The sequence below is a fragment of the Hevea brasiliensis genome, chromosome 16 (genome assembly GCF_030052815.1).
Source record: "Hevea brasiliensis isolate MT/VB/25A 57/8 chromosome 16, ASM3005281v1, whole genome shotgun sequence".
NCBI classification, from domain to species: Eukaryota; Viridiplantae; Streptophyta; class Magnoliopsida; order Malpighiales; family Euphorbiaceae; genus Hevea; species Hevea brasiliensis.
The window spans coordinates 63,034,543-63,061,205 of NC_079508.1; the positions used below are offsets into that span (position 1 = coordinate 63,034,543).

The 26,663-nt window shown below is 31.5% G+C and overlaps 3 protein-coding genes across 5 annotated transcripts; 1 reads left to right on the forward strand and 2 right to left on the reverse strand.

Annotated features, from left to right (window-relative positions):
* Positions 1 to 5,867: 5,867 nt before the first annotated feature.
* LOC110641292 (transcription factor CYCLOIDEA) lies at positions 5,868 to 10,326 on the forward strand. 3 transcript variants are annotated; one of them, XR_002492272.2, is made up of 3 exons: positions 5,868 to 7,187; positions 7,273 to 7,354; positions 9,942 to 10,326. XR_002492272.2 is itself a non-coding variant. In XM_021792955.2 (2 exons), the coding sequence occupies exons 1-2, from the start codon at positions 6,113 to 6,115 to the stop codon at positions 7,290 to 7,292; spliced, it is 1,095 nt and encodes a 364-aa protein (XP_021648647.2). In that variant the 5' UTR covers positions 5,868 to 6,112; the 3' UTR covers positions 7,293 to 7,475. The 3 variants fall into 3 exon arrangements, 1 of the variants encoding a protein (XP_021648647.2); XR_009144958.1 differs by having other exon boundaries at positions 9,947 to 10,326; XM_021792955.2 differs by lacking the exon at positions 9,942 to 10,326 and having other exon boundaries at positions 7,273 to 7,475.
* An 8,780-nt stretch (positions 10,327 to 19,106) lies between these two features.
* Positions 19,107 to 21,592, reverse strand: LOC110641311 (DNA-directed RNA polymerases II, IV and V subunit 8B). The gene is made up of 5 exons (XM_021792973.2): positions 21,072 to 21,592; positions 20,258 to 20,374; positions 20,011 to 20,168; positions 19,504 to 19,598; positions 19,107 to 19,417 (listed from the first exon to the last, which is right to left on the reverse strand). Exons 2-5 carry the CDS (start codon positions 20,304 to 20,306, stop codon positions 19,303 to 19,305), a joined length of 417 nt encoding a protein of 138 aa, XP_021648665.1. The 5' UTR covers positions 20,307 to 20,374; positions 21,072 to 21,592; the 3' UTR covers positions 19,107 to 19,302.
* A 94-nt stretch (positions 21,593 to 21,686) lies between these two features.
* On the reverse strand, positions 21,687 to 26,593 carry LOC110641310 (uncharacterized). Its single transcript, XM_021792971.2, has 7 exons — positions 25,953 to 26,593; positions 24,495 to 24,626; positions 23,777 to 24,141; positions 22,680 to 23,424; positions 22,500 to 22,596; positions 22,359 to 22,413; positions 21,687 to 22,036 (listed from the first exon to the last, which is right to left on the reverse strand). Exons 1-7 carry the CDS (start codon positions 26,410 to 26,412, stop codon positions 21,974 to 21,976), a joined length of 1,917 nt encoding a protein of 638 aa, XP_021648663.2. The 5' UTR covers positions 26,413 to 26,593; the 3' UTR covers positions 21,687 to 21,973.
* Positions 26,594 to 26,663: the final 70 nt, after the last annotated feature.

A 26,663-nucleotide genomic window follows, 5' to 3' on the forward strand; every position in this document is an offset into this window, starting at 1 on the left:
TACACGAATTATTACTAATTATACCTCATTAAAAAAAGATTATGCTTAAATAAGACATGAGACATAAATTGATAAAGAAAAGGTTCCTTAACATTTGGGAACCAGGGAGGAAGCGAGAGAGAATCATGGAACCTTACATTGACTGTGTCAGTCAAAGAAATTAGCTATGGCAGCTTTACTGATCAGTATTATACACTGTTGAGTCTTTATTACTGATTTGTCCTTTCTCAGAGATAAGAGTTTGTCTTAGACAAGAGCATGCCTGCACACCCTTCAAACCCCAAAGGGTTACAGTGCCATCTAATATACTTGTAATTACTTGTCGTAAAAGCAGCCTTCTTTGGGCAAAACCCAGGTTCTGTTTTGCATTAACCACATAATTAGGTTCCAATTTGTTGCTAATTAACCCTATACATTAAAATGCACTACAAAACACTTTTTTCTGTCCCTACAAATGGGTTGGAAACCAGGCACCTCTCCTTGGCCATTTCTCTAATTTAACGATTTTAAAAGGTGGTTGAAAATGAATGCTATCAGTCCCTACCATTCCTTGTTGCTCCCATATTAAGTGCCATAGACTATTTGTCTCATAGCCTGTTTTGCATCCATCTATCCTTCTCACTCACACTCGCTCTCTCTCTCCCTCCTGGTACCTCTCCTTGGCCATTTCTCTAATTTAACGATTTTAAAAGGTGGTTGAAAATGAATGCTATCAGTCCCTACCATTCCTTGTTGCTCCCATATTAAGTGCCATAAACTATTTGTCTCATAGCCTGTTTTGCATCCATCTATCCTTCTCACTCACACTCCCTCTCTCTCTCCCTTCTTTGTCCTAAACCTTTTTCTGTTTTGTGTCTATCATTTAGCATTTAGTTTATTTACTTAAATGCATTTTATTGATTGCTTTAAAGGGTGGCCTTTATTCAATATGATCATTATATGCACAACGAATATATTTTAATCATTGATTATGATGAGAGTTATATAAAATTCACCATAATCAATAATTATAATACAATTATGATAAATACAACTGTTATAATTTAAAATTTTTCCCTGACAATACCTTTCAATTGAATATTATAATTATATAAGTCTTAAATTTATATTTTTAGTGATAGAGTCGTCTTATATTATAGGCAAATAATATTGATGATGTAGTTTATTGAAAAGTTTGTTGGTAAATAAATTTATTTTTAATAAGGTAAATTGTAACATCCCTAATTTTCTAACTCTGGTATTGTGGACTTCGCGTATGTACTTTCATTTCGTGGAAATTCGATCGTCGCTCGGATCTGTAATTTCGGGCTTAGATCTGAAAATTTGATGGGCATTAGTATATATCCAATCTCTTAAGGCGAAAATGACGATAATGGTGTACCTAATGTTAAGTATGAAAAAATGATTAGAAATGTGATAGGAGTTAAATCGAGCTAGTTACTAGGGCTTACAACCCTTTTGAACTATAAGCTGGAGGAAGTGCTATTTGCTAATGAGTTATAGCGAATGAAATTATTGCTAATGGGAAAAGTTGAGGCTAAAGTTTGGAAAGCTATGGGTAGTATATGTGATTATATTAAGGAGAATGAACACATGAAGTATCTTATTCAAAATTAAGGCATGACACATATTTCCCACAGCCGTGTTAGTTCAAATGGAACTTATAATTTCTGAGGCTCCTGTCCATCCAGGATGAGCAATTTCCTACTAAGGCTGATAGGGAATGATAATGTTCTGATAGGTAAGTTGGGAAAGGGGATACAAAAAGAATTTTCTATGGTTAATTACAAGTGTTACGTAATGTGAAGAATGTGCTGATAGGAGTCAATCGTAAAGTTAGAATTCTCGAAGTAATGGAACTAGTAATCAAGATAAGACTAAGAAATAAAAAAAAAAAAAAAGTTAAAGTTAATGATGGGATGGACATCCTTGAAGAAAAAGGTGTAAGGGTGAGATAGGACTAAGATTAAGGAACAAGTACAGCATGTTGAAAAGATATCAATGATAGCAAAAATAGGAAAAGAAAGTGGATAAGATCCAAAGGACAGGAAGAAAGCTCGATAGAGCCAGTTATAATGATGAGGATAAGAAGGAATAGGTATGCTAGGAACACATTAAGAGATGTTTGAAATAAGTTATTATGAGATGATAGATTAAAGGAGCAGCAAAGCCTCAATATAAGTGCCAATGTGTCAGAAGTAGGCCACATACTAAGAAGCTTTAGGAAGAAGTCTAGATATTTCCATTTCAGAGAAGGAGTGGGAAACAATAAAGTTGCATTAACTGGGTTATCAGAGAATACAAATACATTTGTCCTATAAGAGAAGAGACCCAGTTCACTTTTCAATATTAATAAGTGGTGTAGGGTACGCTTGACACTTGGATGGAGCTCTACATAACTAGTTACATAAGATGGACAGGAGCTGGTCTAAGGACCTTAGTAATGACACAAAAGAGATTGAAAATTTGAAGTATCATGGGAGTGAGAAGATTTATAGGTATTGACCATTAAGGTCATAGGACAAGTAAAGGTTTCGAATGAGATGTGTATGATAGGTGCTACAGGAATGCATTTCATAGGATACTATAGGGTAAGGAACATAAGTCATGTTTTTTAGGAACAGAGATTATTGAAACAAAGGAATGAGGACTGAAGTCACCAAGAGACACATTAGGGCATAATAAAAGTGAGATAAGCGCCAAAGTTGATTAAAGCTATCAGATATCAAGTCGAGAATAGTGGAGTTATAATGAGTACTAAAGATGATAAAAAAAAAAAAAAGAGGGGTAAACGAGTAGTCAGATGTGATGGTTTAGACTCAGAAGGAGAATGGTAGCTGGCATACTACGACAGGGGCAGATAGACATAAAAATTTTTAACCATTCATGCAGATCCAAGGCGAAAAGATGTAAAATTTGCAATGGGTGACCGTGTTCTTGAAGGTTTCTCCTATGAAAAGGGTTATAAGATTTGAAAAGAAAAGGCAAATTGGCACTCCGTTATATAGGACCTTTTAAGATCATAGACAAAGTGGGAGCAGTTGCCTATTAGTTAGAGTTGCCACCAAACCTTTCTCATGTCCACCCAGTATTCCACATTTTCATGCTTAGAAAGTATGTTCCCGATCCTTCTTATGTGCTGCGACCAGACACAGTGCAGTTAAATGAGAATTTGATCTTTGAAGAGCAACTAGTAGCCATAGTAGACTACGAGATTAGACAACTTTGGTCAAGGCAAATCCCTATGGTTAGTCATGTGGAGGAGTTAATCTATGGAGAAATGCACTTGGAAGTTAGAGCGGGATATGCGCAATAAGTACTCATAAGTTTGATATGCAACTATGTGTCATTGTTCTGCCTTGTGTAAAATTCGAAGACGAATTTTTTATAAGGGGGAAGAATGTAACATCCCAAATTTTCAAATTATTATATATATATATATATATATATATATATTCGATCGTCGCCCGAATCTGTAATTTCGGGCTGAGCAGATAAGTTGCTAGAACCATTTCAGAATGGGGTCAAGATTATAGGCTACCCCACCGTTTTCAGACGTTCTGGATGCGTTTCAGTTGTCAGATTTGGCATAAGTAAACTCGAACTCTACATTACTCAATTTTTGCCTTGTACTGGATTAGAATAAAATTTATAAAATCGTGGATGATAAGAAAATTACGATTCCTATTGCAATAGCCTTATAATATTGTTAAGGACCGTGGGGCAAGTTTATAGAATTTTTAAAGTTAGTTTGGATAGTTTTTGAAAAATATTAGTTTTGAAGTCTTATAATTGAGTTATTTGATATTGTGATTATTGCTTGGTTTGCAGGACCCAGGAGAGGCCATATAATGATGATGAGATATGGGTTGAGTTTAAAAGTATTATTTGAACCATTTTGCAAATTAGGTAGGTCATAGGTATAGGGAAGATTTTGCCAGATTTTCAGCACAACTTAGGGTGTCTTTGGTTTTTTCTAAACTTGTATTGAGTCAAATATAATGAATAATTGCAATGAAATTGTCAGGTAAGCCAGGACAGCCTTCCTTCTCCGCCCAGCTGCCGCAGTGACCTCAGTTCAAGTTTGTGAGTAAAATATTAATTTTAATTGTAATTTCGATATTATTATATGTTCAAGTATGCCCATGCATCACTTATAAATATGTATCTATGTAGTTAAATACTATGCACATTTTATATTGCATTCATAATTATTGAAGTACCATGGATGTTGTTTGTGGTAATTTGGAGCAATGTGTGTGCATGGCGTGCGTGTGGTATGGTATTAAATATGGACAGGACGGGTAGACACGGCTTGAAAGACACTCGCTAGGACCCCGCATTTGGTTTATTAAGTGAAAGTCCGGCTTGAGAGACACTCGTTGGCAGAGGTTGGATTAAGAGAGTTGTATAAGGGATCAGCTCCTATATATGTATTACTTGATAGTGTTATGTGAGTGCTCCAAATTGCCTTTTTGCTGTTATGATATGAAAATTATGACAATATTACATTTTACTCCATAGGGTGCATTAGCTTTAGATAGTTATAGAGATTATGATTAAAATTGATATTATACTCTCTGAGTCGAATGCTCACTCATGTTCATCTATTTTTCCATGCTACAGGAGGATTATTTGTTGTGGCTAACCTGCTCTTCTTCTTCACAGGTCTATTAATAGTATTTAATATATTTTATACAATTGAGTTAAATTTTAGACTCCGCATTTATTAGAAGCACTTATTTTTATTTTAGACCTGTATTATAAAAGTTATGTTGGACTGTAAAATTATTAACTGTATGCATGATGAGATTGGATGAGGGAGCTGAGCTCCTATTTGAGTTATGATATTTTGATTATGTGGAGGGTGAGCTGAGCTCCCCAATTTATTATATATTGTGTTTACAGGTCGGGCGAGTTAAAAACTCCCCGTTGAATGGTCCATTTTATGGTCGGACTCTGTCCAGTTGAATTCTTGAAATTAGGCCCAAATGGGCCTTAGGGTTGGGTTGAGAAATAATTAGGCTTACTACGGGCCTCGGGGGTTTTAGGCTGACCCAGGTCCTAGTGTCGGTCCGGCCCATAGGTTGAATCGTGATATAAATTATATTTTGTAAAACTCTATCATTCAATTTTATAAACTCTCATTAAGAGTAAAAAAAGCAAAATATAAACAAAGTTACAATAGCAAAATAATATACTCTAAATGATAATAATGATATTTGAAAAATTACTATTTAATATTTGTTTTTAAATGTAATTAATTATATAGTCTTTATTTTTGAAAATAAATTATTTAATTCTTTTATTTTTTAATCCATCAACTGTTTAGTTTCTTTTATTGTTTAAAATGTTTTTTTTCAAACTTAATTATTCAATCTTTATTCCTATTATTTTAAATTTATCAATTATTCAATTTCTATCTATAATTATTCTATCTTGCAACTAAAGTGATTAACAAAAAAAATTAACAAGAGGATTAAACAGTTCATAATGTATTAAAAATATGAAGATTAAATAATATATTTTTTAAAATAAAAAATTAATTAATTTTATTAAAATATAAAAATTAAAAGTGATTTGCAATAGTATTTTTATTATTGCCCATCTTAATTATTTAGTTTTTTTTTTTTTGTTTGTAAGTTTGCCAAAATTGGTTTGTATCCATTTAATTCTATATTTAGTGACCTCTATAGGAAGAAAATCGGCAATCTTTTCTTCCTTCCTCGAAAATTACAAATTTGTACAAGTAATTGTAATTTCTAACTGAAAATTCCTTTTTTCATCCCTCTTTTTTAACCAAATTAGATTAACTTTCCTTTCACAATACCTGTCCTTCCATTCTTTTCTTCTTTTACCTCCTCCCTCTCTTCCTTCCCAACCAAACATGTTTTAACTTCCTCTCTCTCTCTCTCTCTCTCTCTCTCTCTCTCTCTCAGTACATGGATGTCTTTCTCAAGGTGTATTTAGTCATTATCTTCAGAGAAGTGAACCTGCAAATGAATAAAATGGGTGGTGTTCTTTCAAAGGTAGCTTGTACCAAGTAGCTTTCTTCTGTCAAATTTTCTCTTTCTCAGAAGCTAGGGTTTTCTCAGTGCAATTCAAGCCACAAATGTTCCCTTCCACAAATAGTATCAGTCCTTTTCCACATCTCTCCTCCTCTTTTTACGACCTTTCTCCTTACATTATTGACCATGAAGCTAATGATCTTTTCCTTCAACATCACCATCCACTCACAGTTCCTTCCTTACCAGTCACCGAGACTCTGCTACAAACACCAGCTTCCAACAATGCCATGATCTCTAATATTAAGCAGGATATTAATGTCGGCTTCAGTGGAAATCAACATGACCCTCATGTTTTCCTTCCTGGAAAAAAGCCTGTGAAGAAAGATAGGCACAGCAAAATTTACACAGCTCAAGGTCTAAGAGATCGGAGAGTGAGATTGTCCATTGAAATTGCCCGTAAGTTCTTTGATCTCCAGGACATGCTAGGTTTCGACAAAGCAAGTAAAACCCTAGAGTGGTTACTCTCAAAGTCAAAAAAGGCCATCAAGGAAGTAGCACAGAATGGAGGTGCCAAAAGTTTGTGTTCAACTTCTGCGTGTGAAGTAGCATCAGAAAATGGTGAGCAAAAGGGTATAGTTTTAAAGAGTGAGTCATTGGCAGGCCGTGTCTGTAATGAGAAAAAGACGAAAAGGTTGCAAAAAGCTGCATCCTCCAATCTTGTTGCAAAAGAATCCAGGGCAAAGGCAAGAGCAAGAGCAAGGGAAAGAACAAGAGTTAAAATGTGCACCAGAAGATTCCACGAGTCCAAACATCCTGACCCAACCTCTTCCAACAACTACTTATCAAGGTCGACCTTGACCCAACAACATCAGGCTTGTGATAAATCTCACAACGGCTTGAAAGTGGTTGCTCTTCCTCATCATGATCAAGTAGAGCAGCCTGACTCCCACTCATCACTTGCCAATCTAGTTCCCAAAGGAAACATTATTGAGGAGTCAATAGTGATCAAAAGGAAGTTGAAGCCATCTACAATGACGGATTATCAACAAAACCTTGTAATGTTAAAAGAAGTAACTTGCAACAACAGCAACTTGCCCAATTTGCCCCAAAATTGGGACATTAACAGTGCAATTGCACGCTCTAGCTTCTGCGCTATTACCAACGTAAACAGATCTAAAGGTGAGGGATATGTAGAAGAACAAGACCTTCTCAAAAATTTTTTTCTGAGTCAAAAATTGAGATTATTATGCACTTAATTTTGTAGGACTGCATCTCTATGGCTAGCTCTGGGAGGCTGAAAACAATAGTCAATGTCTACGCCAATACGGCGTATAAGCATTAACGATGTAAGCTGTTAATCTCTTCTTGTATCTTTTTGATATTGCAGAATTAGATGACCATTGTCACTTGGTTTAGCCTATGATGAAGATTTTCATCTCTTATCTCACTATGTTTCTATCTCCCAAATTTTCTTCAATTATATTGTCACAAAGTTGGCCCAGGAGGTCTAGTAACTACAACTGTTTAAGTGGAATTGCACAATTCATTGAAATAATGCTGCTTCTTTTCTAAGAATTGGATCAAAAGCCATACGTTTTCGCCTCTATTTTGGTCAGAAGTTGATTCCATAACGCTTTGTGGATTAATAAACTGTAAGTTAGTATTGATTTATTTTAATCCAAAATCGTTTAGAGTGGAAAAAGCGAATCCATATAGCCGACTCCAAATTTTTTAGATAAAAGCTTAGTTGAGTTGAGTTGAATTGAGTTTTAGTATTGATTTATACTTCACTCTAGCACCATTTCTAAGCAAAGGTGTTTGATTGAAGAAATTTCCAAGCTATGAAGCTACCAAATGCCATTGAAATTAAGTGGGGATTTAGCTATTTTTATCCTGTTAGAGCCAATTTTGGTAGGAACCATATTCATGAAAGAAAAGACTTAATTCAGACGATGCAGAGAGAACATTCTGCCGATAAAGAGTTCAGTGAATTAAAGTTTGTTCATGCTAACTGTGTAGTGATCTAACTGATCAAACTAGGAATTTTTTTTTTTAATTTTATACAACAGATAATTTAATTAATATTAATTGTTTACTTAAGTTTATCAATCAATAAAGAAAATAGTATTGTATGCTCTGGATTTTTTTGCTGATTTAATTATCTTTTCATGTTCTAGGGGTCATGTAATTGAATATGTGTAGAGCCCTTCCAAATGTTTGTTAATTAAACTTAAACATTTGATATAATTGTTGGCTTTAAATGTTTTGAAGCTTTTGGAGAGGAAAATGGAAGAATTCATGTCTTTGAATTCATTCATTGAGTTCTTTTGCACTTGATCATGCATGAGCTTAGTCCGCTATAGACAATAAGTCTAAAGATAGAAACTGGAATCCACATGTAGTTTCCACAAGTATTTATAACTATATTCTATGGTTAACTAAATCCATACAAGAATTTCACATTGTACTCATTTGGAAAATAAATTATTTATCGAGTCTAGTGCACCAAGTTATGTAGCATTCTAATTTGATGCACTAAGCCAACGACAATATGCCATGCATTAAATAACTCTAGTCCAACTGCTAAATTAACTTGGATTAACTACTTTAGAGTTGATTGATTATGAACTGAATATTATTTGGGTCAGTTGATTTTGGAGTGTTATGATTGATATCAAAATTAATTAGGTAAGAAAATTGTGTGGAGCTGATAGGCCTGCTAAAAATGGCTAATCATGACTAAAGAATAGATGGAGCCACCTGAGACATCAGTAAATCACAACACCCAAGAGTTGAATCCTAATTTTGCAATTATACCTAGCACAATAGTATTAGCATAGCACAAAATTGCAATGAGTATATCACAAATTTAAATGGGATATATTGCAATATCCCATATTGGTAGGATACAAGATAGTTAAAGGATTTAAATAACTACTAGTCCAACTACTAAAACAACTTTAAGTCAATCATTTTGGGCAAGAGGTTTAGGGTTTGAAGGTATATGGTTATTTACTAATTTTGTATAAATTAGTTGTATTTAAATGTCAATCATTGGTTCAACACACCAAATTAGCATGCTGACATCGTACATTGAGTAAATATTGAATAATGAATATTAACATGTATAAGAAGAGGATAGAAAGGAAAGTCATATATGGTCACTAATGTTAATTTGTGAAGTTAGGAGTAGAAATATTTAATTTCTTGTTTACTAGATTTTTTTTTTTTTCCATTTTGGGTATACAAAACTATATGTTTTCGTTAGCTTATTGACAAATGAATTGTTTTATGAATGATGTGATCTTGTAAATGTGTATGTTTAATTTGGGTGGTAATTAATTACATTGAACAAAGAATTGCTTTAGATAATTAAGAGAAGCTTAAACTGACAGATAGTGCCATTATGGCTGCCTGGCTTCTTGGTGCTTAGTGTTATATGACTGAGCCTGCTGTTATGTTATTCCCGAGAGATGCTTTCTTGTCACAATACAAATCATTCATTAGAAGAAGATTTAATTAATAATCAATTCATAAGAAAATATGTTAATTCTACATATAGAAATTGAAGGAGCATGAAAGTATATGTAAATATTTTACACATTAATAACAATTGGATGCAGAGAATTAATTTCTTATATGTCTAATCTGCAGAAATTAAACTATATATATACTTCCATTTTTTTTTATTTCTGCATAATTTAATGCATCTGTGTGTTGCTTCTGCTCTGCTTTAAAGTAACTAATAGTCATTTACAAAGTAAATCTGAAATTTGATAAATAATCTTGCATATATTAAAACTCTAGTTACGTTGAATCTTCTCTTCACCCTAAAGTACCCAGGTTCAATAAGGATACTTGGGCATGGATTTGAAATTTTGATACTTGATATTACCAGGATTGGAAATTTTGTGATTAATTTTTTTTAAATAGGAAAGCTTAACATCAACATCCAGAAACAGACCAATTAGAAGAAATGGAAACTCACTGCTTACTCAAAGCAACATGCATGGGACATCAAAGTTAAGAATATATAGCAGTCCATTAATCCAAAATGATTACAGGTATGTCAAATTAAGTTGACTGAATGTTATGTTCAGAGGTTGAATGTGGACTTTGGACTACCAAGATAGGGACCTGGAAATGGAACTACAAACCATCAAAAGGTTTTATGTATTTAGCTTATCATAGTAATTAAGGTTCTTGCTGAAAATTTATACCCAATTACCTAATTCTTTGGATCTTTAAGACATTAAAAATTTCGGTGATGTTCTGAAGGTGATCACTAAATTTAATGATACAGGGATTCAGTGTGGTATAGTTTGTATCACCAGTTTACATGCATAGATGCAATGACAATATATAGCTAAGAGTGAAAATCTTAGTTGCCATATGTTGAAAAATGTTGAGGCCTTAACTCGAAGTTCAACGTTTTGTTTAGGGATTAATCATTGGAACTAAATGTGAAGCTCAGTAGGGGAAAAAAATAGATGGGAGAGAGAGTTGGTCCTTCTGGAAATATAAAATTAAGCACCAAGAAACTATGATAAGCATAAGACCAGTATCTACTTACCCCTTTGCTTCTGTAAGATATATAGCTTCAAGATTGTAAATTAATTCAATGAGATCATTGGATTTTTAGTCCTGCCAGCCAGCAATACGTACCTGGATAGAAGATTGATTGAATTGTTTCAGTGTACATTTAATTACAACAGCAGAAAACTGAAACTGAGAAAATTTTATTTCTTAATCATGACTGATAAATTTTATTTCTTAATCATGACTGATGTTCTTCCTTTTCAAGAAATTAATCAAATAATCCAATTATTTTAATGTAATTGCTCATTAATTATGCTATAACCACTTATAAGTAACATTAATTAGGTTGAATTTTATTTTACATGTGTAAAGATGCATCAGCATATATAATATTTATAGCCACAAATTATATTGCTCAACTAAACTTGCTAGTATAGTTGACAATCCATAATATGTTTTCCGCCAATATTTCTATTCATTATTTTTTGCCCATGTCAATGGATCTATTTAACATTACTGTGTGAGGTGTTTAGAAAAATTATTTTACTAAAAACCTTTAAGTTTAGTTTTAATTTAAATTAAATATTTTTAATCATCAAAATGATAAAACAATTTTTAAATTTTTTTAATAACATTTAAAATAATATTTTAAAAAAAGTTTACTGATAAATTGATTAATTATAGATTTTAAATATTGCCACGTTCACAACTTTTTAAAATTAATTCGAAATAACACTATTTTATATATTATTTTAAATCCACGGTCAAATAAAATTTTTGCTATATTTATAAGTCTAATATATATATATTTATAATTCTAATCAATTCAATAAAACATATACTCTTATCAAATTCAAATTTAATATTTCAAATTCTCCCATCCAAAGACAAGGTAAATATAATGCTTAGTTTGTAAACCGTTAATCTTTGCTAAACTAGTTATGGAAAGCCTATAGCTTTAATTTCTTGTTAAATAGTCATGCTCTCTAATCTCTATATACTTGAGTTATTAGCTAGAGAGAAACATAAAAAATGGAAAGAATGCATTTAAAAGAAATGTTTTCTCTTATTGTAAAAATAAATTGGGAAGAAGAAGAAGGTATTTCCATTGAATAGGCAACATTAGATATTTAATATTCTAAGAAAAAGAAAAAAAAAATTAAAGAAAAAACGCTAGCAAGTAAAGACATACAGGGAAGGACACGAAAGAAAATGCAAGAATACTAAATCCCTAATGTAATTTTGTTTAGGGTGTAAATAAACCAGCAGCTTGTGAGCTACTTGAGGTTTGACTCGATAAAAGCTCGACTCGGTTCGGCTTGATTTCTAAATGAGTCAAATTCGAGCTCGAATTTTAAGTTCGTTTAATAAACGAGCTGAGCTCAAGCTCAATAGTATTCTATTCGAGCTCGAGTTTAAGCTCCGCTCATTTATAAGTTCGTGAGCTAGCTCGTTGAACAGATTCATAAGTTAGCTCGTTTAATAGGCTCGTGAGCTGGCTCGTTTAATAGGTTCGTGAGTAAGCTCGTTTATAGGCTCGTTTACAAAAGCATTTATATTAATTATTATAATTTTATAATATTATAAATATATTTATTTTGTTTATAATTATTTTAAAAATAATAAATTCTTTAAAAATATGATATAAACATATAGAAAATATATTTATAATTATATACTTATTTATGCTTTAGATTTAATTTTTTTAAAAAATAAGTTAATTTTTATGTGAGAATAAATTTAGAATAATAGATAATAAACATATAAAAATTATTGTGAACTTTTTTATCTATATTAAATTACTAAAGATATTAAAATTACATACTTTTAGTGTTAGTGTAATTTGAAATATAAAGCATATCTCTCTCCCTATCTTTCTTCTCTATTAAAATTTTAAACTTTTAAAAGATTAAGTTTAAAATTAACATTAATATATCTAATAATTATTATTACTTTCTTTCTATATGTAGTTTCATTTTCAATCTCTTAGACTAATTTTTTTATGTGAACTTTAAACTTTTAAAAAATTAATATTTAATTTTAATATTAAACTATTTATCCATTATTATTATTCTTTTCTCTTTCTAAACACTTTTTTTTTATGCATCCTTTAAAAACTTCTCTCCTAAATCTTTTTCCTACTTAATATTATGCACTTATTCCCTAAAAATTAAATTGTTAAATATTAAATTTAAATCATAATACTATTGAGTTTAGTTAAGAGCCATGAAATTAGATTGTGTGTATGTGTGTATATATATGTAATTGAGTTTATTATAATTGTCATTAATATATTGGTATCATATAATATATTGTATTTATATTACATAGTAATCTTTTTAATTAAATCATAATATTATTGAGTTTAGTTAGGTATCATGAGAATAGATTGTGTGTGTATATATATACACATGTAATTGAGTTGATTATAATTATAATTAATATATTGATATCATATAATATCTTGAATTTGTATCATATGGTAATCTTTTTAATTAAATCATAATACTATTGAGTTTAGTTAAGAGCCATGAAATTAGATTAAGTATATGTATAATGTAAATATGATTTTTAACCAAATTTAAATCTTAAAAATTTATAAATATAATAAAATTTTAATTATACATTATATTTTGCTATTAAGTTTTAATTGCAGTAAATTATTTATATAAAATAAATGTAAGTTAAAATTTAAAAATAAAAGTGAATAAATTAAAAAAAATTAGAAATAAAATTTAGAAATACATTATATTTATATGATACTTGTCCCACATCAAATAGAAAGGGGTGAGGGGGAGTTGTGGCTCCCTTATAAAAGGGTAGCCACTCACTCCTCGATCCCAATTTAAATGCATTTTTTTAGTTGGCTAGCAAGCCAATAAATGGGGCCCAAATAGGCTCCTTAGTTTTTTTTTTTTTTTTTAATTTATTTTGATTAAAATTAAATTTATTTTGATTAAAATTAAATATATTTTAATTATAATTAATTTAATTTTTAATTTATTTTTATTTAAATTAAATTTTATTTTAATATAATAATATTAATGAATTTATAAATGAATTGGGTTTGAATTTAATTTATTTATATTATAAATAAATTTAATATAAGTTAAATTCGAATTAAATTTTAATTTAATATATATATATATATAATGCTGAGTTTGAATTTAAATATTTAAATATTAAAATTTAAAATAAATTCTCATTAAATTTAAAATAAAAAAAATTATATAATAAAATAAATTTAAACTATTCAAAACTCGAGTGGGCTCATGTAATTTAAACCCCTAATTTTGATTGTAAAATAAAGTTGAAGAGGATTTTGAACCCATAAATATATCAACATTGTGAAAGTCTTTTTTTTTTTTATTTTCCTCTCTATTTATTGCTATAGAGTCATGTCACCAACTTTCTGCTGTCTCTACGTCTCTTCAGGTCTGTTACTGACATCAAATTGCCTATCACAATCCATATATACTGTCTCACATTTGTAGTTTTTAGTGAAAAAATTGTCCTATTATTTTCATTTGTTTGTTTTTTTCTCCATTTTTATCCAAAATCTGTTACTAATACAATTCAGTAGCCACCTCTAGGCTCTACCCTACAAAATCAATCATTCTAACTTAATTCCATTTTATTATATTATATTTTCTTTGAATTAAATCAAATCAAAGCAACATTACGTACTGCATGCATGATCATCACAGATTATCTGCAAACATTTTCTGTTCCAACAAAACATAATATCTTTCAGAAGATCTCCCTAGCTTTTTTTTTTTTTTTTTTTTTAACATTTGGCTCAATCATCATTCGAGGTTGAACTCAAAATTTCACAGTGCTAAAGAACACTCTAACATTAATGAGTTAAAGTTCATTGGTTGTTCCAATTGTTGTGTTAGTAGCGAGTGGCACAGCAAAAACATTAATTTGTTTCTAACCCTCACCACAGGCCGAGCATCCGTCTGGGCCAAGACTTTTCTTTCTTCAGTCAGCCCAGCCCAGCCCAGCCCAACCCCAACAGGCTTTAATTATAAAAAATTCTCTTTAAGTTTTACTATTTTTATCACTGCTATTTTAAAGCTAGCATTTTATCAATAGATTTATTAATCAATCAACATTATTGAATTATGATCTTTTTTTTCTTAACATTTGAGATTAGGTTATTTTTTAATTTTTAAAGCTAGAAACTAGCTTGAGAAATTAAATTAAATTTGAAAAGTTAATGGTAAAACAAAATGGTTTATTGAATAAATTTTATATTTAAAAGAAAGTCAAATGACAGAATAAATCTAAATATTTATGTGTATTGCTAATTTTATTCAAAATGTCTAATTTTGAACAAATTTTTTTTTTCAAATTTAATTTCTCTCTCACACACATTAAATAAAAATTTTATAGTAGTAAATGTGTACGCCCATCAGGAAAAGGAAGAAGTCTAATATATTCTTTGCAGGAAATGATTGAGAGAAAATAGATATGTAAGAGCAACGATTTTTGATCTTTTTATATTTTTTTATTTCATTCTAATTTCCTTTTTTTTTTTTACGATGGATAATATATGAGATTGGGACTGAGTTTGGCGTTGATGGGGCTGGATTTTATAGGAGGCAAAGTTGTGCGCTTTAGGTGCTGTCCATTTTGCGAGAGAGAGAGAGAGAGAGAGAGAGAGAGAGAGCACTGTGTGTTCAAAGTGCTGTCCATTTTGCGAGAATGACAGTAGAATGGGGAGAACGAGAGAGGGAGAGAGGAATCAAATAAATAAATTAAAAATTGTTTGAAATTAAAAATTTTGGATAAAATGAATAATTTATTCTATCATTTGATTTTCTTTTTAAATATAAAGTTTAGTCAATGAACTATTTTGCTAATTAAATAAAATTTTAGATACTATATTATAATTTGCTATTAACTTTTGAAATTCAATTTAATCCATTTGACTATAATCATTGCAACAAATTTTAAAAATAATTATAAAAATTACCGATCATAGAATTTCATTGATAATTTACCAACACTTTACCAATGAAAAAAAAAATTTAAATCAATTTGCACTGATAAAATTACCTACCGATTACTGACAAATCCTTTACTGACAACTCAATTTCATAGATAAAAGTAACACCTAATATTGGCGGCAAAATTAGTGATCAAATAAAAAAATATACCAAATAAAAGATTCATTGATAATTACTAACTAATTCGTATTTAGTCGGTAATGATAAAAGGAAAATTAAAAAAAAAATCAAAAACTTAAAAAATTTTGCCGATGAAAATTTTCCATCGATAATTACCAGCGAATTCATTTTTTGTAAGTAATATTAAGATAGAAATAGAAAATAAAATTTTTAAAATAAATTACCTCCGAAAATCTATCGTCAGTAATTACCAACGAACTGTATTTAGTCAGTAATATTAAAAAGAAAATAGAAATAAAAAATTTTAAAAAGCTTAAAAAATTTTACGTACCAAAATTTTTCGTCTGTAATTACCAACGAACTTGATTTTGTCTGTAGTTCATCGGAAAATTATAAAAAGTGTAAAATTTTCACATCGTTTATGAATAGATAGGAAATGAGTAAATTTCTCTGTAAAAGAATAGTTACTTCCCAACATAGAGCAATTGTGACATAATCACTATGTGGCGCTTATTTTGGCCCCACTAATAATTTTTTTTAAATTATTTAAATCTTAAAAAAATCAAAAAATAATTTTACATTCAAATAAAAATAATTAATATTTAATTTAAAAATAATAAAAAATTTTAAAATAAAAAATAAAATAAAAATTAAATTAAAATAAAATAAAATTTTAAATTAAATTAAATTGAAAATTTAAATTAAATTAAATTTAAAAATTGAATTAAATTTAAAAATCAATTTAAATTAAAAAGTTAAATTAAATCAAAAAGTAAAAAAATTAAATTAAAAAATATGAAATAAAAATTAATTACGAAAAGTTATTGTTGGTAAACCAAAGAAAAATATTGTCGGTAAATAGTCGATAATTTATAAGCGTACAATCTCCCATGAAATTACTTAAAAAAAAATCCTAATTTACCTATGAAATAATTCGTCCATAAATTTAACGATAATATTTTTTTTGTCGGTAAAAATTACGTATGCTAGAATTTATGGATGAAAAAATTTCAACAATAATCTTGATTACTAATGAAATATAAATATATTTGATCAATAATTTTCGTAGCTATTGTTTTAATTTCTTGTAATGAATTGTGGCAAATCTTAAAAATTTGACTATTTCGTATAAAATTAAAATTATAGATATAAATGTGAATTGATATAAACTTTTAGCATTCTTAGTCCAATTGGCCAATATTAAATTTGAAATTCATAAATTTTAAAAAAATTATTTAATTAATAAAAAATTTTAAATAGCAGTGAGTATTTAACAAAATTTTTTATTAACTTGAATTTTAAATAATATAGTTAATATTTAAATTCTTATTTTTTAATATATATTTACATTGAATTTAATTGAAATTGAAATTTATATACATTTTTTTAAACCTAACTATTCTAATCCAAATCTATGAAATCAAATTGATAAATCTAAACATAATATAAAAGAATTTCAGGGAACACCAGTGATACAAAACATGTCATTTAGCAGGCAACTAAATGTCTAAATCATTATTGCTCACTCCTGCAATTCCTTGGGATAGCATTCACGAAAGCAATTTCACAACAACAATAGCATATAATATAATTATTGCATGAAAAATTAACAATGTGATTAATAATAATAATAATAATAATAATAATAAGATATACAAAATTTTTTTATAAAAAAAAAAGATACATAAATATTCTTCTCTTAAAAAAAAAGGAAGAGATTCATAAATGTTCTTATATATAGAGGAAGGAGGGGGGAAAATGAATTTGTTAACATAAATTGGCTGGGTTAAAAGCATACCTCAGAGATTCTCAGTGATTCCATCTTCAGTCCTCATTGATCAGTTTTATTAATTAACACTGCATACGAAATGTAAGAATCCTTCACTCACAATTTATAATGCTTCAAAAAGTGAAATGAACATTATAGAATAACCAGCCAAGCAATAATAATCAATTAAGGATATAATATTTGAGCATTAACATGGATATCTTTCAAAGAAAAAAAAAGTTAAACTTTTGACTTGTAAATTTCCTCCAATTTCTCAGCTAGCAACCAATCCCATTTATTCTTTCTTTCCCTTTGCTCTCTTCAACCCTTGCAAAGAACATGCAATCAATATAGGAACAGTTACAGTGAAATTACCACTATACATAGCAAAAAAAGTTTTATCATGAACAGAAGAGACGAAACTATACTTCAACTAGAACGAAGAATCCAATATATATATATATATATATATATATATATATATATATATATATATATATATATATAAGCAGTAAAGAAGCTGACAAAAAAACCTTGAGAGTCACTTACATTGCAAGAACGAGAATGATGATGAACACAAGTAGAAGAGTAACAGAATTGGAAGATCTATCTCGATGGCTCTCTCCTTCATGAATTAGTTAGAAGTATGGAGAAAAAGGAAGGGTTAGTTACATGGGTAAGAGTGGGGCTAAGACTTGCAGTACGTAAATGTGGGTATTATACACTCTGCAGCTTTCTTTGCAGAAGAAGTATAGAGTACGGATAGGGTTTTCTTATGTTGCAGGACAGATATCAGTATCTATCCGATTAAAAAACAGTGTCAGGGTGGGTCTAGAAATTAATTGAATATAGCAGAAGCTACGGGCAAAGACGTGTTCCTCTGGGAAAATCCAATATAATACTCGATGCAAATCTTCCTTTTGGATTTCACTATCTTTTCAAAATGGATATCTATCTTATTCCTAGTATCAGTTTGTACGTTACCATGAAATCTTGCCCTTTCCCTTTACTATTCCATCTCTACTGAAGCCCATTTGAATTAATTTTTCTATTAACTCGTCTATTCTCTATACATTATAAAAGAATCCATCCAATTAAAATTGATTGCTTATTATAATTAATTTAATAAATAAAAAAATCCATTCAGGATTTGTTGGATCATTCTCCCTAATCTTAGTAATTGGTAACTCTAGTTTTAAATTGATCGGTGTAAATGAGATTAACTTTATGTAATGGGAGTACTTTTTTATTACAAAATAATATATATAAGGTAAATTATTGTGTATTCTCAGTACATGTATACTCTTATTTATATTGAATAAGTAATGAATTTTTTTGTGTCTAGCGCATTATATAATTAACCATATATATACATGGTGTGTAACACATTATTATTATATTCTATAAAGCAAGTTATAGTTAATTAAAAATAAAGAAATTGTAAACTTGTTTAAATGGACAATGCTAACTCAAAAAGATAAATTTTACCGTCATTAAACTATATATTAAAAAAAATAGTATTTTTAGTGATTAAGTAATTACACTGTAAAGTTAGGGGATTAGAGACATTCTTAGATGGTTAATTTTAATATCTTGCTCTCTTTTAAAAATTGAAGTAAATTGATAGAATGCAGTTGATTGCACATAGTAGCCATATGTTCAAAGTTTCAAATTGGACTTGCAATGAAAATCTGTCCTTACAAAAATCGAAGCAATAACACCGTAGAATTTGGCTTATTCCTAACGAAAATGAAATGAGAAACTATCCCTCAGAAAACCAGAAGCTCAAAATCTGCAGAAAGTACAAAGCACACACACACACACAAAAGAAAGAAGAAGTTACAGAATCCACCTAAACCAACTTCCTCATGCAAAGGAAGTACTTTTGATCAAGTTGAAATTCTGCAATATAATCAGGATTTCCCTTGAGAGACATCAGAAGGCCACCAAAGGAAATAAGCAACTCCCTAAAGCAAAGAAGATAAGAAAAACCAATGAGAGTTAAATAGCAGAAATTGCGAAACAAAAAGGCTGCCAAGATTTGGGTACATACGCTTTAATATCTGCTCCTGAACCTTCCTCTTGGATCTTGTATAGTTTCCCATACATGATATATTCATACTTGTCAGCTATGGACCCTTGCTTACCCTATACAAGAAGCAATTTATGTAATCAGCAATATTAGCTTATCGGGCCACAGAGATTAGTATGTTATCAATTGCCTCAAACATCAAAGGGTCTTGTGAGAAGATTATGACCAACTGTGATATCTAAACCACTATATCCTCTCTCTTTCATTGCAGCTTAATATATCTTTCTAATTTGGGTATTAGAGTGTTCCATTAGACACTTCCTAGACTCTCTCAATTAAGATCAGATCGTGGAACCCTTATATATGGAGTAAAATTTTGACTATAAGGTTCATCTATTTGGTAGAGAGGTTGTTTCTACAACTTGAACACACGACTTTTCTCTCAGAAATGACCAACCAAGCATCGAAATAGTGAGTAATTAAGTAGCAGGCTTGAATGAAAGAAAGAAAGAAAGAAAGAAAGATTACCTGGCCATAGTAACCAGTATCACCTGTTCCATCAGTGTGAAGAGTGGGAGTTATCAGCAATGCATACTTCTCTTCTTTTTTAATGGGATAGATCTCTGTATTCACATCAAGCTGCATGAACATTTCAAGCCTCTCACTTCGTCCCTCTATGCGAGAAACTACAGACCCAGAAACACTTCAAATGATTTCAAAAGTTCAAGAAAAGCGAGGAAAAATAAAGAGAGGAGAAAGAATATGAAGATGACACCTTTATCAAATCTTTTATCGATTGCTTCAACTACAAAAATATCTTCCATCCTTCAACAGCAATAGCAACAACAAACCTATAAATAGGATAATGACCACAAGTCTAGTTCATGTTCATCTGAGGAGGAAAAGAAAATGGCAACAGAACAGAGTAATTTAGAAGTGTGAGTGCAAAATGCTGTGTTTAATTATAATAATGACAACACTTATCGAACCCATCTCAAGTAATCAATGTTCAATTCGTCAAATTTGTGAAAAAAAATTGACCAATTATTTTGGTGCTGCAAGAAAATTTCATAATTATGTTATCTTAATAAGAAACTGTAATTAATTTTTCCCACATTTTCATTTATACCCAGAGCTTAATCATTGAACAAGGGCATCCTTCAAGAATAACCGGATTGTGAAAAGCAATAATTCCATGGAAATGAAATCTACAAATTGGAGCTCAAAATCTCATCAAAGGTAATGGCATTTGTGAATTTTACAAATTTGATATCTTTATTCATAATTTTCTGAGCAACTAAACAAGGATATTGTTGAAGAGGAAAACGAAAGGGAGAGGAGATCAGGAGAACGAACCCAAAGAATCTGGCTGCACAACCGAAACAGTTTACTCTGAGAGTGGGTTTTCTATACACGTAGAAAGGGAAAAAAGGTTTCTGAAAAATTATTTAATGATTTTTTTAATTTAATGATAGAAATTATTTAATTTCAACAATAAATAGACTAATCTTGAAAATTATACATCCAACATAAAATATACAATTATATATAAATTTTAAATTTTTTATATTAAATATTAAACAATTTACCTGAAATATTGGCACAAGTCGCCAAAGATGGGTTGCAGTCTTCTATCTGGGTTTGAAGCAATTAGTTTTTCCACCTCTAAATCAATGTAATTTGATATATCTATCGGAAAAAATTTCAGTTAAATGAGTTGATTGAAAGAGGAAGTTGTGTTTTATTATGATTAGAATTCTTAAAATTAAAGGATAATATCATAAGATTTTTTTTATTATTATTATTTTGATTCTAAATAAAAAATTGTGATTTGAAAATGGTGCAACTTGCTCAACTTATCAAGACCACTTCTACTCTGCAATTATCACACTTTGTTCAGCTTCTCAAAGGAAGCGAAGGCAGCAGACAATTAAAGCAAAATGATAGTTATCAAAATCAAAGTTAAATGAGCTTAATTGAATATATTTATTTTATTTTATTTTGTATTATATGCACTTCAACCTAATTTAATTATGAATTAGTAATCAAATTGACTTAAAACATCTATGATTTATCCAAAACAAACCATAATCACAGACAGTTAACACGATAGGGTGAAAAAATAAATTAAGCTTCATTTTTAAAATGTTTTTTTTTTTTTTTCCTGTAGGTGGAAATTACTTACAAATGAAGACGTAAGCCTGTGACAACAAAAATGCTATTTTAATATTAGAAGTCATTGAAAAAAATGGATAAAACTAGAAGAGCATGCATGAATAAATCTGCCCGGAGAGGCGAACAACGCACTCTTCACTGAGTCAGGAAATTAGAAGTCAAAATCTTGAAATTCAAATTTATTCCAAACAGGGGATAAGAAAAGAAAAACAAGAAAAATAATCCTATAATCTTGTTTCTCCACTTGCAATGCAGGGGACATTAGCTGGAACAAAATTCTAGAGAAACCTCCATGATCCATCAACAAGCCAAACATTTATATCCACAAATGTTCCCTCCCGTATTCTCGCACAATGACAGGCACACTTGTGGGTGGAACCTGATAAAAGCACAAAACAATGCAAATTAACCAGAAGTTAAAATGAAAAATTAACATCATTTGCAAGGGGAACAGTGAAAGTTCGAAGCATTAAAGTGATTCTGCTCCCTCTAATTTCCATAAGTCCATGGCCCATATAAAGACAGCAGAGAGCACTGATCTTTTGCAGCAGGAGGCTCAAACAGGTAACACATCCATTTGTAAATTCGCACGTGAATGCAATTTATTCAATTGGGAAAAAAGCTCAGAATACAAGTAACTGGATGGACCATACATGTACTAATAATACGAATATTATCAAATAAACTATGTAGTCACTTACCATGCCATAATCTGTAATTATCATGGAAACATAATCTGAAGGCGTTGCATCATAGCTGTTATTGACAAGAAAATATAAGGGGTGTTGTCAGTTGGGTAAGCTGAGAACTCTCAGATTATAATTAATTCTATAAGCACTTACATCAGATTTAAAAGCTGAAGATTTTCACTATTGGCACAGCCATCCAAAAAGTTGATTTCCCCTCTCCCACCAACTTTTGAAATGGCATCTGGATCACCTGCAAGCAACAGATATTACGAGAGCAGATTATCCAGTTGGTAGTTAATTTATGAAACATTTACAAGAACCAGAAATGCTTACCCAGCTCATTAGAGCAAATAGAATCAAGTTGCACCCTCTCATGAAATTTGTATGCTTCACAACAAACTAAGACTGGTACATGGAATGCATGGGCAACCATAGCAACGCAGGCAGTCCCAACACTTGAGTAAACTGTTCCATTGGACAGCACAGATGATGCACCCAAAAACACTCGGGTAACTTCATGCATGATATATGAAACAGCATTCATATGAGTGTATGTACAGCTGATACCCTTTCCCACCAACCTACGCAGTAGGAGTTTCCCTTCAAGCTTTGGACGAGAGTCCACTACCACAACTCGGAACTGTTTGCCAAGCTCATGGGCATGCAGTAGTATCATTTCAACCGCAGATGATGAGCCATACGTAAGAAGAACATCACCATCTCTAATCTTTGTGACTGCATGCTTAACTATCACCTTGTCTGCAAGTATAATCTTCTCATTTATGAAACGATCAATATCTGAATGGAGAGTTGCTTTTGCTTCTGACTCAGAGAAAGTCAGAGGTAACTTGGCAATTCGATTCTTTAGAAACCTAATTGCATTTCCCATGCTGATTGAAAGAGGCCGACATTCAATGAGAAAAGAAACATAGCTTCCAATTTTTGCTGTCAAGTCTCTAACAAGAGTTTTTTCAGGTGGTGTTGAGTAGTCTTTAATGACCTCTTGGAATGCTAAAAGCATAGCAATACAGCGAGCGTTGCCACCACATAAATCTCCAGATAAATACTGCAAACCAACCTGAAAAAAAAATAAGAAAAGCTCATAATTGGACAAGAACATGAGAATGGTCAACTTTCTGCATGATGACCTTGAGCAAAGGTCCTAAAACAACACTTAGCCAGGGTTATCCAGCTTTTGTTCATGACAGAGGTTCATCTCAGCAAAAAATTTTAAATCATCATTTAGTTCATACATAGTCTCATAATGCAAGCTCAACTAGGTCATAAACAACACATAAAAAGAAGAGGACACAATTATATTAACTTGAACTGGCTCAACTCAGTCTATTTGCTCATTAAAGATTATTCTGAAGCAGACAAGTAGAACACATTTCAGTCAAAAGCATCATCTAAAAACTTCACATTAATACCTTGTAGACAGCAGGATGCATTGGATCTAGTTGGAAGAACTTTGACTCGAGATCAGGAAGCTGAGTTCCATGCTCATATTGAGGTAGATGCCTGAACAACTCAACTCTGTTCCTAGCTTCAGTTTGCTTTACAACTGCACGCTTTTTTGCCTTCTCCACTCGACTCTTGTCATCATATTGCATCCGAGGTTGAGGAACATCTTTCTTTCTATCTTTTTCTGGTGGGCGATCACTTCCCTTTTTCTCAGAAGCTGCAACTGTAACATTATCATTCTTTTGTGAAGAAGGCTTTGCAGCTTTAGCTGATTTTGCATTTGCTGAAGACACAGCCCCAGATGAAGCAGGAGGTGCCTTGCCACCCTCAGCTAATAACATCCCATAATTGAAAAGCATGAAAATATGAAAAGGTTATCATGATAGAGCATAAGAGGATATAAAGGCATATTGAAAACTAAATATCATAAACCAACACAAATGACTCATTTTATGTATGCCATGAGTGACTTCACAACATAAAAAGCCAAGTCAATGAATGCAAGTTACGAAACTCTATCCTTGCATAGAGAAAAAGAGAAGTGTGCAGAGGTGGCCAACCATATAAAGTAGCAGCAAAAGCTAAGCCATTTCATAAATTTAATCTAATGGCTACAACCATGAATGATAATGTCATGATTTTTTGTTACTTAACAAAAGATTAAAAAAAAAAAATTGTATGCACCTTTTGCAGCAGCTTTTGCAGCTCGTTGAGCCTCTTGAAGGGCACGCCTTTCAGCTTTAGTCATTTTCTCCTTCAATGGCTTTGAATGTGTAGTTCGGTCATTTTGAAGTTCTGCTGCCACTCCAGCCTTTTCTGCAATTATTTTTTTATGGTCATTCAATGCTACATTTGTCAGACAAATCATGACCTTCAAATAGGCATATTACTAAATAAATAAATCAAGCAATCACATCAATAACTCCATCCAATAAAGACATTTGTTTCCGGTGAGGGGCATTGAGATTTTTCCTGCATTCATGTTCAGATTAAGAACTCAACAAATCCTTTTCCAACATAGATTCTTGCATGCCAAATGTCATAGATAAATGGCTTGCAGTCTTAGATGGATGGCCTTGCATGCAAGGGAAACAAACTTGAAATGAACCTGCTTAACTCCACCTCAAAAGCTAGCTCACAAGAGGAGGTTTGCAAACCCATATATATAACATCCAAAACCTCCTTGCAGAACTAATGTGGAACGTATCATTCCCGACCCCTTTAGACTGAACATCCTCATGAAGCAACCGAGGTCATGACTTGTTCGCCCCGACCTATCCCGAAGAACGTCAGGGACACTTTGTACATGGCCCACCAACTCATGCAAGGTGAGACTTTGATACCAAATGATATAAACCTGCCTAACTCCATCTCAAAAAGTTAACTCAAAAGCTAGCTCACAATATGAGGTTTGCAAACTCATATATATAATAACACCCAAGACCTCCCTGTGGAGCTAATGTGGGACGCATCAAAACTATAAATAAATGGCTTATTTAAGCTAATCTCAAGATAAATTACAGTCAAGACAGTTAAAAAAAAATGAAACACAATAAGTTTTGCATTCCTGCTCCATCCTTCTTAGCATTTTTCTCAAAAGCACCATTTCAAGTAATGAAATAGAAGCAACTGTTTCAATGAGACTACTAATAACATCACATTATAGCAATTTGAATGTAAATTAGAAGGTTGAAGGCAAGGCCAGGGCAACCCATACAATGTTCCTTGGGCACATCAAGGCACGCCCCATGTTAACAAAGGAACAAGAACTGAAAATACCTACTTCAAACTTCAAATTTCATGTGCAACCATTCCTTTAAAACACTAATAACAGTTAGCACTTGGTCCAGAATTGTATTTCCAATTGAATTGTTATTAGAGACCAGAGGATGATTTTACCAACATCTCAATATTTTCACAGGAAAAATTCTAAATACTCTGACAAAGTTATTCAGACACTTTTTAATACAAGCTCGACCTGTCTTAAGAATTAGAAGCAGATCCACAAGACCCAAATTTCATTTTCCAACAGATAATCCTAAGTTCAACATCTTTTAATAACTAAAACCCAACCCACTTGCATATAAGCATATAGTAAATGATATTTCAAATAAAGAAAAATGTCCAAATTTACAAGCATACCAGATAGACCAGGAGGTAAATTGACCACGGAAACGGTCGTCAATCCACTTGCTGGAACGCTACTCGCTGCTGGCATATCAAATCCTCCCCCAGGAAAACTACTCGACGCGGCTCCAGCCCTTCCTCCCCTACCCACCCAAGCTACGTCATCCGAGGAAGAAGTAGCGGCAGTAGGAGATGTAGCCGGCATGAAATCGGAGGCATTGTAGCTGCCGACGGGGACAGTGTCTCGACGAAGAGGAGACAAGGGGGCAGAGGCGTGACGTGGTGGAGGTATCATGACTGGAGAGAGGGAGTTGGCACCGGAGGGAGAGAGGTCGGCTATTGTTGGAGGCAAAGAGGAGATATGGTCAGGTGGGCCAGATTGGGATCGGTCAGGTATGGCGGCTCCGGGAGCAAAGAAGCCGACTTGGCGGACCTTCGGGTCGCTGACGGTGCGTGGTGCTCGCCGAGGGTCCATGGAGAGGGCAGTTACAGGGACATGGAAAGGGAAATGGAAATCAGAGAGACTGTATTGCTTTCAATGGGAAAATTTGAGGGATTGGTAGAGTGCGATTTTCATTTCCCTAGTGAAGAGGGGTAATTAGCTAGGGCTTAACGAACATGGAGAGTACACTCGCCAGTGACAACCCCTACCAGTCAATAATAATAATAATAATAATAAATTATAATAATAATAATATTATTATTATATAATAATATTATTATTAT